Below are 13,687 nucleotides of genomic sequence, written 5' to 3' on the forward strand. Positions count from 1 at the left end.
AGTGCTAGTTTACTATGCTAAATTACCTCAGAATACCTTCACTAAAGTGTTTTAACCAATCAGATCAAAACAATATCAGCAAAATAAGTTATCGTCTATCCTACAGATTCGTTATGTCATTATCTCCATCACTCACTGCAGTTCTGTTTCCTCTTCTCTTCTTTTCTTCTTCTTGTTTTCTCTTTCTTTTCTGCCTTCCATTATGGTAAATTGTCTTCGTTCCTAATTCAGTAATAGAAAGTCTCACATGCTCACAAGATGAGGCTCTCTCATCTAGGGGTGTTCCAGGTATAGCACTGTAATAATAATAACAACAACAACAACAACAATAATAACAACAACAACAACAATAATAATAATAATAATAATAATAATAATAATAAATGCTACAGTTTGTAAAAAAACATTGTTAATAAAAATATTTTTGTAAGAATTAATTTATATCAATTAATATATTAATAAATAGATGTAATAATCATAATTAAAAATATATCCATTAATTAAATAAGCAATTATGTAACAATGCATTATTATTATTATTATTATTATTATTATTATTATTAACAACAACAACAACAAAATAAGAAGAAGAAGAAGAAGAAGAGGAAGAGGAAGAATTGCTATGATGTTTGTAAAAAATTATATTTGAAATAATAAATGTATTATTTTTATAATGTAGAATTTAAATACATTCATTAATTAAAGAAGTGATTATGTAATTAAGTAACAATATAATAATAATAATAATAATAATAATAATAATAATAATAATAATAAACATTTATAATAGAGAAAGAAAGCATTTAAAATATAACATGAATATAACATGAATATAACAATAAAGGTAATCAAATGGGGATAAAAATGAGAAGAAATGTGGGGGAAAATGTGTGTACCTTAAACAATGGTATAAAATTTACAAGACTAAACAATAACGTGTATAATAAGGAACTTATAAGGGGATGTGGGGAACTCTCGGCCTTCAGATGCCCCTTTACTCTCAGAACTCAGGGTTCTTGCCCCGTCCTTTGAGTCTGGGTTCCATTTTTTGATCGATTAAAACATTGTGTTCTAAAGGTTCAATGACGGCAACTTAAGCCTGACACAGTGTTTGTGTGAAAATAAATTGTTCCTGTTGCATTGATGGATTTCTAAATCAATACATCAGCCTTATAATCTATACAACTACAGTGTCCAGGTTGCATTTGTGTACAGAGCAGGTTTATTTTTTTCCCCCTTGTATACCTCTAACTCTGTCCTTTTTTCTCTTTTGGAGAAACACACACATTTGTGTAAATGTATAAATAGACTTAATCTAAGTGTGTATAAATCAAACAAAAATGCACACACATTGTAGAGAAAACCATTTGAATGCAAATATGTGAAGCTCTATTTACATCCGGTTATTAATGGAGTGTCTACACACTACATCACTCACAGACATTAACTCAGCTCTTGTTATTACATAAAGCTGTTAGCTCTCAGCTCACATTCTCCCTATTAATCTTTTCACTCAGGCGAACATGCTCCACTGAACATTCTCCATCTAACTGAAAAGTTTCACTTTATTCATATGTAAAAGATCACGACTGGAAATTTGATCTGTCAGCTGAAAGAAATGTGTGACTGAGACTCTGCTCTCTGCTCACAGGAAGGACAGCAGGATGAGAGGAAAGACACGATACAATCCTGCCCCCTGTTGGTAGTCTGGTGTACAGCAGAGCAACACGTGAGGCCTCTAACACACACACACACATACACACTCACTCTCTCACTCACTCACTCACACACACACACACACACACACACACACACACACACACACACACACACACACACACACACACAATTTCCCTCTCTCACACACAAACACAGACAAGCACACATACAGTGTGTGTGTGAGTGAGAGAGAGAGAGAGAGAGAGAGTAAGAGAGTGAGTAAGAAAGAGAGAGAGAGTGTGTGTGTGAGAGAGAAAGAGAGTAAGTAAGAAAGAGAGAGAGTGTGTGTGTGTGAGAGAGAGAGTGAGAGAGAGAGTGTGTGTGTGTGAGAGAGAGAGTAAGAAAGAGTAAGAGAGAGTGTGTGTGTGAGAGAGAGTGTAAGAGAGAGAGCAAGAGAGAGAGAGAGAGAGAGAGAGAGAGAGAGAGAGAGAGAGAGAGAGAGAGCAAGAGAGAGAGAGGGAGAGTGAGTAAGAGAGAGAGAGGGAGAGTGAGTAAGAGAGAGAGAGAGAGTGTGTGTGTGAGAGAGAGAGAGTGAGAGAGAGAGAGTGTGTGTGTGTGAGAGAGAGAGTAAGAAAGAGTAAGAGAGAGAGTGTGTGTGTGAGAGAGAGTGTAAGAGAGAGAGCAAGAGAGAGAGAGAGAGAGAGAGAGAGAGCAAGAGAGAGAGAGGGAGAGTGAGTAAGAGAGAGAGAGGGAGAGAGAGTGAGTAAGAGAGAGAGAGAGTGTGTGTGTATTGTGTATCAGACAGTATGTCACTCTTGTCACACTAGCTCATTCAATTCAATCTTAACCATTTAATTTTCAGAAGTGACACTAATGATGTTTCCTCCTTCCTAATTCTGCTTTAAAACATCCAAACAATAAACTTCTCTCTTGTGTGTGTGTGTGTGTGTGTGTGTGTGTGTGTGTGTGTGTGTGTGTGTGTGTGTGTGTGTGTGTGTGTGTGTGTGTGTGTGTGTGTGTGTGTGTGTGTGTGTGTGTGTGTGTGTGTGTGTGTGTGTGTGTGTCTGGTGAGACAGAATGTGGCACACTGAGGGAAGCTGGTTGATCCTGAATGGGAACAGTGGCAGTTTCTGGTTCTGCATTTTGTCTCAGTTAAAAAAAAAAAAGAGTTTGTGAACAGAATGAAGGCGAGTGTCTGTTACTACAGCTGTTAGTGTGTGCTACATGATGGACAGAGCATTACACATCTGCCTCGGGATTGGGATTTACTGCATGTCCTGCACTGAGACGATACCATGGATGAAGAAACAATGCATGAAGGTAATCCTGTACTGTCTTGTTTACGCTGCTGATCTCAGAAATCTAATTTGCTGGTGAAAACACACACACACACACACACACACACACACAAAAACTTATATTGTGAGGAGATTTCTTTGGCATATTTATTTATATTTATTAAAATTCATTAGGTTATTTATCTCTAAACTTAAATGTAGCCTTAACATTAACCACAATATCCAAAATAACTTTATTATTTGCAAAATAAAAAAATTATTAAAAAAAATTGTATATCATTCTTCTTATTATATCATAAATAAATAAATAAATAAATATTTAATGTTTTTATATTATTATTCGTATATTCTTGGGAGTATAATAGGTTCCGTCTAGATATAAAAGCACGGACAGGTTTCCTTTTTTTTTTACACTCACATTTTGGGAACTTTCATTTGAAAGCGCATTGAAAGGAAAATGTTCCCAACACATTTGAACACTTGGCTTGGATTGAAAATTGGCTTATGGGGCATTTTCTCCACGTGCTTTGGGGATTTTCTCTGTTTACTGCAGTTTCTCCATCAGTCCAATGACACGTGTTGAAGGCTAACTGGGATTTTAAATCGTCTGGCATCCCTAATGTGCCCTGGAATAAGTCTCCACCATGCCCAGTGTGACCCCCACATTGTGCCCCCAAGTCACCTGGCCTAGACGCCAGGGATCCCATGACCCTGTGTAGAATAAGTGCTACAGAAAAAGGATGGATGGGCAGAAGGTTATTTGTAATGAGCTTATGATTTACTGCCCAAGTATTTATGAGTATACTTATAATAAACTTGTATATTGTTCTTTTACACTTTGATGAAAAATGGTCCGTTTTGGAGGGGGGCACGGCGGCTTAGTGGTTAGCACGTTCGCCTCACACCTCCAGGGTTGGGGGTTCGATTCCCGCCTCTGCCTTGTGTGTGTGGAGTTTGCATGTTCTCCCCGTGCCTCGGGGGTTTCCTCCGGGTACTCCGGTTTCCTCCCCCAGTCCAAAGACATGCATGGTAGGTTGATTGGCATCTCTGAGAAATTGTCCGTATTGTGTGTGTGTGTGTGTGTGTGTGTGCCCTGTGATGGGTTGGCACTCCGTCCAGGGTGTATCCTGTCTCGATGCCCGATGACGCCTGAGATAGGCACAGGCTCCCCGTGACCAGAGAAGTTGAATGAATGGTCTGTTTTGTCCGTTCCTTAGACTGCCGACGGTTCTGACTGCAGCGGTTTGGACCTGCACCTTTTACCAGACGACATCCCCGACTCCATCAAAACTCTTGATTTCAGTTTCAACTACCTCCCAATGCTATACAACTCAACCTTCCAGCGATTGAGGAGTCTGGTTTCACTGGATTTGACAAGGTTAGATGAAATCTTCCAAAAATCTTCCCTCAGACTCATAAAGTTTAGATTAAGACTCGACAAATTCTCTCATTTTTATTCTCACAGGTGCAGCATCAGTTTCGTCTACGAGAACGTCTTTAAATACAACCTTGACCTCGAGACTCTTATTTTGGTAGCAAACCCACTGAACTTCATATCAGACAGAGCTTTCTCAGGACAGTTTGCCCTAAAATACCTCGGGCTGGCTGGGTCAATGATACGCAGCCTCAAAGACATCCCGATCGCTCATCTTGAATTATTGGAGACTTTGGATCTTAGAGGAAGCGACATTCAGGGCTTAGACGGTCTGGAAGATCTTCCTTTGCAACAAATGAAGAGGCTTTTTCTAGATATGAATGAGATTGAGAAGTTAAAATTATCTGACATAGAGAAACTTCAGAGAACAAGCAGGCTGGAGATCAGCTTCAAGGGAAACGATCTGGTTGACATCGAAGCGAAGGCTTTTCAGAACTTGGACATGGACAGCTTGGATTTAAGTGGCTGCTTGAACAAAATGAACATGTCTGTACTGCTGAAGGGGTTAGAGGGAGTGAAAACAAACAAGCTTTACTTAGGGGTCTACGAGGACAGCAAAAACAGCTACGTCACCGAGCTTCAGTCTTTCTGTAACATAGCGGTGGTTGATGTCAATTTTCAGCTGCAACATTTCTATCTCACAAACACAAGCTTTAGCTGTTTCTCAGGAGTTCAGAAGATCGATTTTACCCGAGCACACCTTTCAACACTTCCATACAGCTCGTCCAACATGTCCATGCTGTCTCACCTGGTCCTGGATCAGAATTCGTTTAATAACTTGTGCCACATTAATGCTGAAAAATTTCCCATGTTGACGCATTTATCTGTGAGCGGAAACCAAAAAGCTCTTAAGTTCCAAGAAAACTGTTTGGAACCCCTGTCCCATCTGGAAGAGCTACAACTTAGCCACAGTAGCTTGACTACGGGAGATTTTTGTTGTAACAAACAACTGACTGGTCTCAGAGAGCTAAAATTCCTAAATCTCAGCTATAATTTCCCCATAAAGTGGGAACCGCTGCCATTTAACGCCACTCCAAACCTGCAGCATCTCGACTTCGCACACACCCAATATCTTCTCAACAGCAGCTCTCCGTTTACCAACCTAGAAAATCTTCAAACTCTTAATCTCTCGTTCTCAAACTTAAATCTGCTGGAGCATGATCATATTCTGAAAGGCCTGAGCCAGCTACGACTGCTGAACCTAAAGGGGAATACAATACAAGGTGGCATTCTTACAAAAACAAACAACTTCGATTACGTTCCTCTTCTGGAGAACCTGGTTCTCTCTTCATGTGGCATCACAGAAATCGGTGGAAATGTCTTTAAAGATCTTGCACATCTTAAAACTCTAGATCTCAGTGAAAACCAGCTCGTTAAACTTGGCCTTGTAGATTTCTACTCGCTGAATGAGCTTCAGCTCGACTTCGCCAGTAATAAAATTACCTTAGTGGACGTTAGAACGGTTGAGGACTTGGGGTCGAGCAGTCGTGTCGATCTGAGCTCCAACCCGCTGGCCTGCGATTGTACTAATTATCAGTTTATAATCTGGGTTAAAGACAACGTTAGCAAAATGAAACACATCGAAAAGACATTGTGTGATGCTACAAACGAGAAGCTTATAGACGTGGATCTTCAATGCGTCTTTTCAAACGGAGGCTTAGGGATCGCCGTCGGGACTGCAGTAGCCATCGTGATTCTGACTGCTCTGTTATATATCGGAAAGAAAATTCACACACGATACAGATCCTACTCAGTATTGTAGGAAAAATATGGTGCTTACTATATAGTCGGTCATAATGTTAGAACACTGATGGAAATTTTATTGTAATATATATATATATTGCCTTGCTTACATGTACCTGTTGTTAATCTAATAAAATAATACTTAGACTTACATTAGCATATAGCATATGATATTAGTTTACTAGCACTTGTTTTTAGCAAAATGATGCTTACACTAGCTAGCTTTTAGCTTTTAGTTCATTTACGTGACACATTAGCTAATTAACATGACCTGTTAATTTAATAGTTTATAGTTTGTTTGTTTTTTTTTGTGCAAAATTATACTTCGTTATATTAGCTAGCTTGCTAGTGCATGTTTTGACTGAAATTATACTCACATAAGCCCAGAATAAAATAAAAAATAAAAATAAATAAAAATAATATCGATACAATGGCGAAGTTAGATTTTGGCGTTGTTTACTTTGGAACATACAGTAATTAAAAAAAATATATATATATATTTTAAATCCTTTCCAAATTTTGCTCCTGATAAACACGCTAAGAGTCTGTTATGTCACTCTGGTCTATACACATGGTATACATGGGTCTATCTGTATATTTGTATCCTTTCAGTAAACCGTTGTTAAAATATTTTTTGTTTATTATAGAATAAATAAATAAATGTCAAATCAAACATTTTTTTTTTTACTAAACGGAAGACAACAGCTTCAGTAAAAATAAATACGATCCCGAAGATGCATTGTGATTCTAATCGGGAATGAAATCCGCATCGTGTGAACAAACGAGGCTGACTTTTATTTTCGGAGAGACGGAGAAATACTTTGAGGGATTATAAATGATAAAGAGCTGAAAACATGCCATTTACAGTACGTATATTTTGAAATGAGCGGTAATTAGCGTTAGCAAGAAAAACAGGAGGCGTTAATGTCATGCCTTTTTATTTTCAGAATTATACAATTTTTAGAAGTATAAATATTTGTATAGAATACAACATCTATGACATCCATAGAGCTTCCATTGGGTGAAATACAAAAACTCAAAACCACATCTCTTATTGCACAGATTTAGACAGACGATGATATAGACGATGAAGCAGGGCCGTTTACACGGACACTAGCTTCACAGAATGGATGACGGAAAAAGGAAACTTCCGGAAAAGATTTCGGGGACGTTTAAGACCCGACAGATTCACGACGGATAGATTTGTCTATACCGTAGACGGACAATCTTACACTGCACGACCTGCTGGAGAGAGACGCCATGCAAACACTACCGTCGCAATGTCCTTTGACATATATGGAACACAGATTTGGCAAAATGAATAATAACACAATATTCAAAATATACATCCAGGAATTCGCTGTAAACAAAGAAATGTGCTTCGTTAAGGATTTTACATCGGTCGTCTGGATAAAAAGGCATGGGGACTGAAAGACAACCCATCCATTAAACATTTAACATGTTGATGCCCTATTAAACATTCACATTACATTAATGGTCTTGTTCTTCCTTATTCGAGATCTTTCTTTTTTTTTTTTTTCCAAATGCAACGTATCGTTAAAGAAAAGGTGCGTTTTTATCTCCTCGGGCTTCAAACGTTACATTTGCAAAGCTTCATGAAGACGTTTTAGATTTGATTTTTTTTTTCTTCTAATACCGCTTAAAATCTCTCAATTTCGTTCGTCTTATCGTTGAACGCTTTATCGTTATGTGATTTACATTCAGCGCTCCGAAGCATCGTATACTTGTCTTGATCTACAGGTAACTAGAAGATTACTTTAATATTACAGATTACGGCAAAGTCACTAAAATAACCTGTTAATTTTATATGACATAAAGGACTGATTACTGTAGTCATATCAGAGCACATATCTCTCTGTCACACACACATACACACACACACACACACACGAGCAAATAGCATCTTATTTAAACGTCATTACCGTGTATGTGTTACAAAAATGACTTGGGTGACTCGGAGACGATACATACTGTACGTTACGGTCACGTTTAAACAAATGAATTCCACATTATTTTTCAGTCATGATTTAAAGGTACAGCTAACGGACAGTGCAAAGACACTAGATTATTATCACACGTCCCACTTTTATAAGTATTATACATCTGACTCGACTGAACTGACTCGACTAAACTGCTGGGCAATAAACGAGACAGGACACATGAACACTAGCTGAACGCGACTGCGATGTGAAAATCCACCTGACCGATCATAAACGTGGCCAACGTTTAAACCCAGTGATCCGGTTTCCATCGATAGGTGGCCAAAAAAAAAAAAAGCCCTAAAATCTATAAGTGAAAAATGTGCTGAAAACCGGGGGAAATAATCCCAATCATAATACACAATGATGCAAACTTTTTAACATTTATATCTTTTTTTTTATTTTATTTTTTTTTATAAATAAAAAATAGAGCTTTTGCACTATTTAACATTCCTCTGTTTTGTCTTTTAGTTCATCAGCAACGATCAGAGGACATCTGCTTAAGAGTGCGATTACTGCTTTTAGTGCCTGTGTGATTTCAAGTATAGATCGCATCAGAAGCCGAGATCTTGCCTTATTTTCTATGTTTCCCAACTAGCTTATTTCGGATGGCGTCGTGAAAACTTTGCTGAGCGACAAACGTTACGGTATACAAACATAGATGACATAGCAAAATATATACATATAAAACACACAACACTCATATTCAGAAGAATCAAAAGTCCCGATCCGACGGATCGGCTTTTGTACGATTAACATTGCTTTATGTACAGTACGTTGCATAAAAATGAGTATTTAGTAAATGCATGTGAAAGGAATGTGAATTTTGACACAACCTGCTAAGAACAGCAAGCTGGACAGCCCAAAAATACTCTAAGGCCCCTTCCACTAGATATGAAACCAGAACCCTAAGATGATTCCATTATAAAATAGTTCTAGGTGAGAAGCACGGGATAAGCGTGCGTTCCCTCGGCCCAAAACAAACTTTGCCTTTAAGTAGGTCAAAGCAAACGAGAACGAGAAGAACACCGATGAGACGGAAAAAAATGACGTCGGTGGTATCTTTTATCGGCATGAAGAGTGTTTGCTGAGAGTTCGGCACCGTTGCTACAAATACCTTGTCTAAAAACTGTGAACAAAACCGTCGCGATTCACTTTAACCTCCATATGGATGGAGTGATGCCTGCGATATTTCATGTACATCTCGATTCGGTGCGATTCTGACGACTCCTGAACACCACGAGTTCTTGTTTGGTACAATCTAAATTGGCACGGTTCATTTACGACTCAAAAGGCATCGATTCCCTCGATGTCAAATGGATTGCACACATCATTTCTATACGCCTCATGACCTCTTTTCTCATGATGCATGAAACTACAAATTGACAAAATCAGCAGCAAATCAGGTACATTCGACCCTAGGATTTTTTTCAGAAACAGACGATAGACTAGCACACACACACACACACTAGCGCACACACACACCAGCGCTCATTGCTTCTTGCCCTTCACGAAACACTGAAGTAACAGCTTCATCGGTCCTCAGAACGGAAGGTGCTAATACACAATACGTACATGAAAAGAAAAGAAAAAGAAACGATTGCCTTGCAGTCTTCCTTACAGAAAGTGATTTGGCAACCATCGATATATCCCCATTGTCACATTTTATTATTCGAACCTCTGGGCAGCTCTTTGGACTGCTTGGCACGAGATGGATCTTTTTCTGGTGCTGCACCATCCTTTGCCAATGCTGTGGATTTCTGAGAGTCTTTACGGTTTACTTTCTGCGAGGACTCGAATGACTTTGAGATCTCCACCGTAGCCCCAGTACCCTTGCCTGTAGGAGGTCCGCATGGTGTGTGAACCTTAACCGTAGGTACAGGTACAGAACCGACTTGAGGGCCTGTCAGAGGCAAGCTCTCCCTCTGGGGTTGGGTTTTCGGTGTCGGAACCGTGAACACTCTTTGCTCCTTTGGTTTTAGATCTGAGTCGTCTCTGACGATCTGCTCTGGTGCTTTGCTTTCTTGTGTTCCTCTTTCTTCGGTAGCTTTCATACTCTGGTGTGTAACAGGAGACGGTTCCGACTTGGCTTTGTTTTTGGAATTTGACAGGCTTTGCTTTAAGGTGGAACTCGTACCTGACGACTGTGGTTGTTTTTTTGGTGCGGGAACCACCTCCTTCTTGCAAACATCAATCACTGGCTTGGTGATCTTCTGACTGGCTACATCTGGAGTATTCTTGACTTGCAACTTTTCCTCGAGCATGTTTGCTGACTGATCTTGCACGGTATTGCTAGTTTTTTCGATCCCTTGGACACCGGAATCCTGATTTGACCTGTTTCCGGGGAGCATCTGAGGAGTAGCTAAGACTTTATGTGTTGCACACTTTATGCTGCCGTTTTTTCCCTCTGCGGTACTGCGGGTCTCGTTTGGCAAAGTGCATTTTACATTCTCTTTCAAAACCGCTGTGTATTGGGCCGTTTTATCTTTAGATGCTTTAGGTTTGTACTCGTCACTCGACCCTTTTGGAACCATCCAAGTCTTATGATCCTTATCCTTGATCTGAGTTTTGACTTCACATGTCTCTTGACATTGAGAACTGTACCTTTTTCCATGTTCCACACCAATGTTTTGTGTTTTGACACCGTCATCTGTTTTGGAGATAGAATCTGGACTTTTCTGTCTGTTTCCGGAGACAGCGCCGGTTAGTGTTTTTGACGATATTTGCAAAGACTGTTTAATTGCAGTGCTGTCTGATTTGCCGTCAACAGACGACTGTGGGCTTTTGTGTACGGATTGTGGTGACTGGGGAGCCACTGCAGAAGTGGTCTTAAAAGGAGTACCTGCGTTGGGAGATGCGTTGGTTTTATCCTGTTTGTTTTGAAGAGGTGGATCTGGAGTCAACGTACTATCTGGTGCTGGTGAAACGGTTAAAGTTGAACTTTGTGGAACAGATCCTTTTTCTTTTACTATACCCTGTGAGGGAACCTGATCTGATTTCACGTGTAACGCCGTTGTGCGACTTGCCGTGGTCTGTTCATGTATCCTCTCAGAAATATTATGTAAGTTCTGAGCCGTGTTTTGCGGTTTCTTCTCATCGCTCGTCCCGATCCCACCTTTTGTATCCGATTCTGACTTTTGCACGCTAACTGCTACTTCTGGTTTTGGAGGCAAAGTCTGCACCGTTGTTGAGCCCCGAGCTTCTGTCACATCATCTCTGACCGTTTTAGTTTCATGAACCTCCTGTGGAACCACAGTTAAGCCCAGAGTATTCACTTCCCTATTTTTCTCCACGGTTATTTGCCTGTTATGTACAACAGCCTGCTGTAAGTTCTGTGAACCGACAAGGATCTCAATCATATCTTTATCTTTGTCAACACTACAGACGCCTGAGGGTACCGATGGGTCTGGCTTGACGACCTGGTCATGGGTCACTAGTTTATTTGTTTCTACGGTGTTGTTTTGCAGGGTAGGTTTTTCCTCTGGATTTTCCATCTCATCATCTTGGTCTTCATTGCTGACCTCCCTTATCGAGGGTGTTTTCCCACAAGCAAAATGAGTACTGTGTCGAGCAGGCCTCATCTCCTGAACTGTTTTGAACTTACTCTCTGTTTTTCCACCTGCTGACAAATCTTTTCGCTCCATTTTACTGGATATGGCCTGTAACTTGATTAGTTCAGCCTGTGTATTTTTGTCATGAGTGCCTTCATGGCTAACTGAACCGATAACACTATCTCTATTACATGTGGGTTCCTCTTTTCCTGCAGTTTTGCTGCTCAAAGTACAAAGACTTTCCATGTCTGTGACCGTCTGTGTCTGTTTATTTGTTTGGATCTGAGGCTGTTTTTCACTCTGGTTTTGCATGGCTCCTGCCAGACCACCACTATCGGCTTGGCTGCTGGCTATTTTAGAGAGACATGTATCAGTTTTGGAGATCCTAGGTCCTGAGAGAAGTCCTATGTCCAATGTGCCCTTCAGTGGTTTCAAAGAAGACACGAGTCGTGCCTCTAATTTGTACTCTGATGAAGTCTTTCTGATGGAGCCCTCGGTGGACGAGATAATTTGAAGCTTCTCCACGGCACTCTCCCCTCGCCCACTGAATAGCTTAGGGCTCAAGGAGTCTGTGTTAATTCCAGAAGTGGTGATTCCAGCAGAATCCAGCTGGAGACTTTTGGACCTAGTGGTATTAAAATGAAGGCTTTCATGAACACCAGAGGAGATTCGACACATACAGTCCTCGCGCTCCTCAAACGACTGCCTTTTTCGAGCAAATTCCATATTGGGAGCTTTGAAATCAAGCCTGTCTGGTTTACTGCCCTCTTTAATCTGCCAGGCCAGCTGTCGGTCTGACTGGGTTGGGGCTGATCTTATACCCTCATTAAAGACTGAGGCAGAGTCCCCAGTGCTGGGCATACAGTCTACGGTGCTTTCACATACTCTTGTGTTTAGTTTTTTATAAAAAACATCTTTTACTGTAGCATTGGCAGCTTTGATATCAACAGGACAACATCCACCAGTGATTTGGGTAGATTCTGCCTCTTGAATAGCATCTTGCTTTTGCAGAGATTCACGTCTCTCGTGCCAGTCCTGTCTTTTTGCTACCACTTTGGCCTTTAATTTCTCCTTATCAAGATCCTCCGTCATTTCCTGTCGACCGACCTTACGAGTCGCAGGCCGTTTCAGGCAGCCCTGCTCGGCAGGTCTGACCCGGGTGATGGCGGGAAGTTCACAGGAGCTCTCGTCCACACTCTGAAGTGTGTGCTCTCCTCCAGATGCAACCCCATCCTGTACTTCCTCTTGGGTCACCTCCAGGCTGTGTTTCCGAGAGCAGAGGTGCTTTTTGTCACCCGTGTAGGATGGCGAGAGCTTTTCCTCCGACTGAACCCTCTTAAGAAGTGGGGACCGCGGGGGTTCGGCACTTTTGGGTCGCACCATGTGCCTGACAATTGTAGGGGGCGAGTGCATCTTGGCTGAGAAGGTCTGAGTAGTTTTAGAGCTTCCCACTGAGTGAGTAAGCAAAGGGGAAGGAGATCGCTGAGGGGAGGTGGGCTGAGGGGTTGGGGAAGGTGTTCGAGCCAGTGGGGAGAGTGGGATGCTCCCTGCTGATTTCCGGCGGCTCTGACGAAGCCGCTGCCCAGGCAACTTGGGGCCCAAACCGTGCAAAGTGTTAGGACGAACATGGCCAGAGCCAGCGGGGGAATTTGGTGCGCTAGAGCTTGGAGAACTGCTTTGAGAAGATGTGCCACCTAGAAATGAGATCACAAGTCACATTGTTGTACGAACAAAAAAGCATCTTAGAAACAAACCAGCGCAGTAATAGGTAGTCCAAAAAAGTACGTGAAAAGTCTGACCTGATTGGTTGAAGTCCGGTGTGGGCCGGAAGGAGGTAGTGGGGGAGTGAGGAGACAGGCTGTGTGTGGGGGATCCTGGCAGACTCTCCCCAGAAGACAGTGATCGGTTTAAGGAGGTAAAGCTGCGGCTGGTGTGGAGGAGTGGCGAGGGCTGCATGGCAAAGCGTCTGAATACCGACCGTCGTCTAGTAAGGAAAAAAAA

General features: G+C 41.1%; 2 protein-coding genes across 12 annotated transcripts in view; one reads left to right on the forward strand and one right to left on the reverse strand.

Moving 5' to 3' along the window:
- The first annotated feature begins 1,659 nt into the window (after positions 1-1,659).
- cd180 (CD180 molecule) lies at positions 1,660-6,578 on the forward strand. Of its 2 annotated transcripts, XM_047809024.1 has the most exons (4): positions 1,660-1,729; positions 2,736-2,979; positions 4,175-4,335; positions 4,423-6,578. In XM_047809024.1, the coding sequence occupies exons 2-4, from the start codon at positions 2,884-2,886 to the stop codon at positions 6,152-6,154; spliced, it is 1,989 nt and encodes a 662-aa protein (XP_047664980.1). In that variant the 5' UTR covers positions 1,660-1,729; positions 2,736-2,883; the 3' UTR covers positions 6,155-6,578. The 2 variants fall into 2 exon arrangements, with proteins under 2 accessions (XP_047664980.1, XP_026999516.2); XM_027143715.2 differs by lacking the exon at positions 1,660-1,729 and having other exon boundaries at positions 2,380-2,979.
- Positions 6,579-7,056: 478 nt separating this feature from the next.
- The window catches only part of mast4 (microtubule associated serine/threonine kinase family member 4), an 84,619-nt gene continuing 77,988 nt past the window's right edge, over positions 7,057-13,687 (reverse strand). For all 10 annotated transcript variants that reach the window (XM_047809022.1, XM_047809014.1, XM_027143701.2 and 7 more), the window contains 2 exons: positions 13,486-13,670; positions 7,057-13,380 (listed from right to left, as the gene is read on the reverse strand). In XM_047809022.1, the coding sequence (XP_047664978.1) occupies positions 9,794-13,380; positions 13,486-13,670 (3,772 nt within the window). In that variant the 3' untranslated portion in view covers positions 7,057-9,793. The remainder of the gene's footprint in view (positions 13,381-13,485; positions 13,671-13,687) is intronic.

This window comes from Tachysurus fulvidraco, chromosome 26, assembly GCF_022655615.1.
Source record: "Tachysurus fulvidraco isolate hzauxx_2018 chromosome 26, HZAU_PFXX_2.0, whole genome shotgun sequence".
NCBI lineage: Eukaryota > Metazoa > Chordata > Actinopteri > Siluriformes > Bagridae > Tachysurus > Tachysurus fulvidraco.

What these genes read in the sequence shown, in the direction of transcription:
- cd180 (XM_047809024.1), top strand. Translation starts at nt 2,884, where the DNA reads ATGATGGACAGAGCATTACACATCTGCCTCGGGATTGGGATTTACTGC. An exon ending in TGAAGAAACAATGCATGAAG is followed by an intron (nt 2,980 to 4,174) that starts GTAATCCTGTAC and finishes TCCGTTCCTTAG; the next exon opens with ACTGCCGACGGTTCTGACTG. An exon ending in GTTTCACTGGATTTGACAAG is followed by an intron (nt 4,336 to 4,422) that starts GTTAGATGAAAT and finishes TTATTCTCACAG; the next exon opens with GTGCAGCATCAGTTTCGTCT.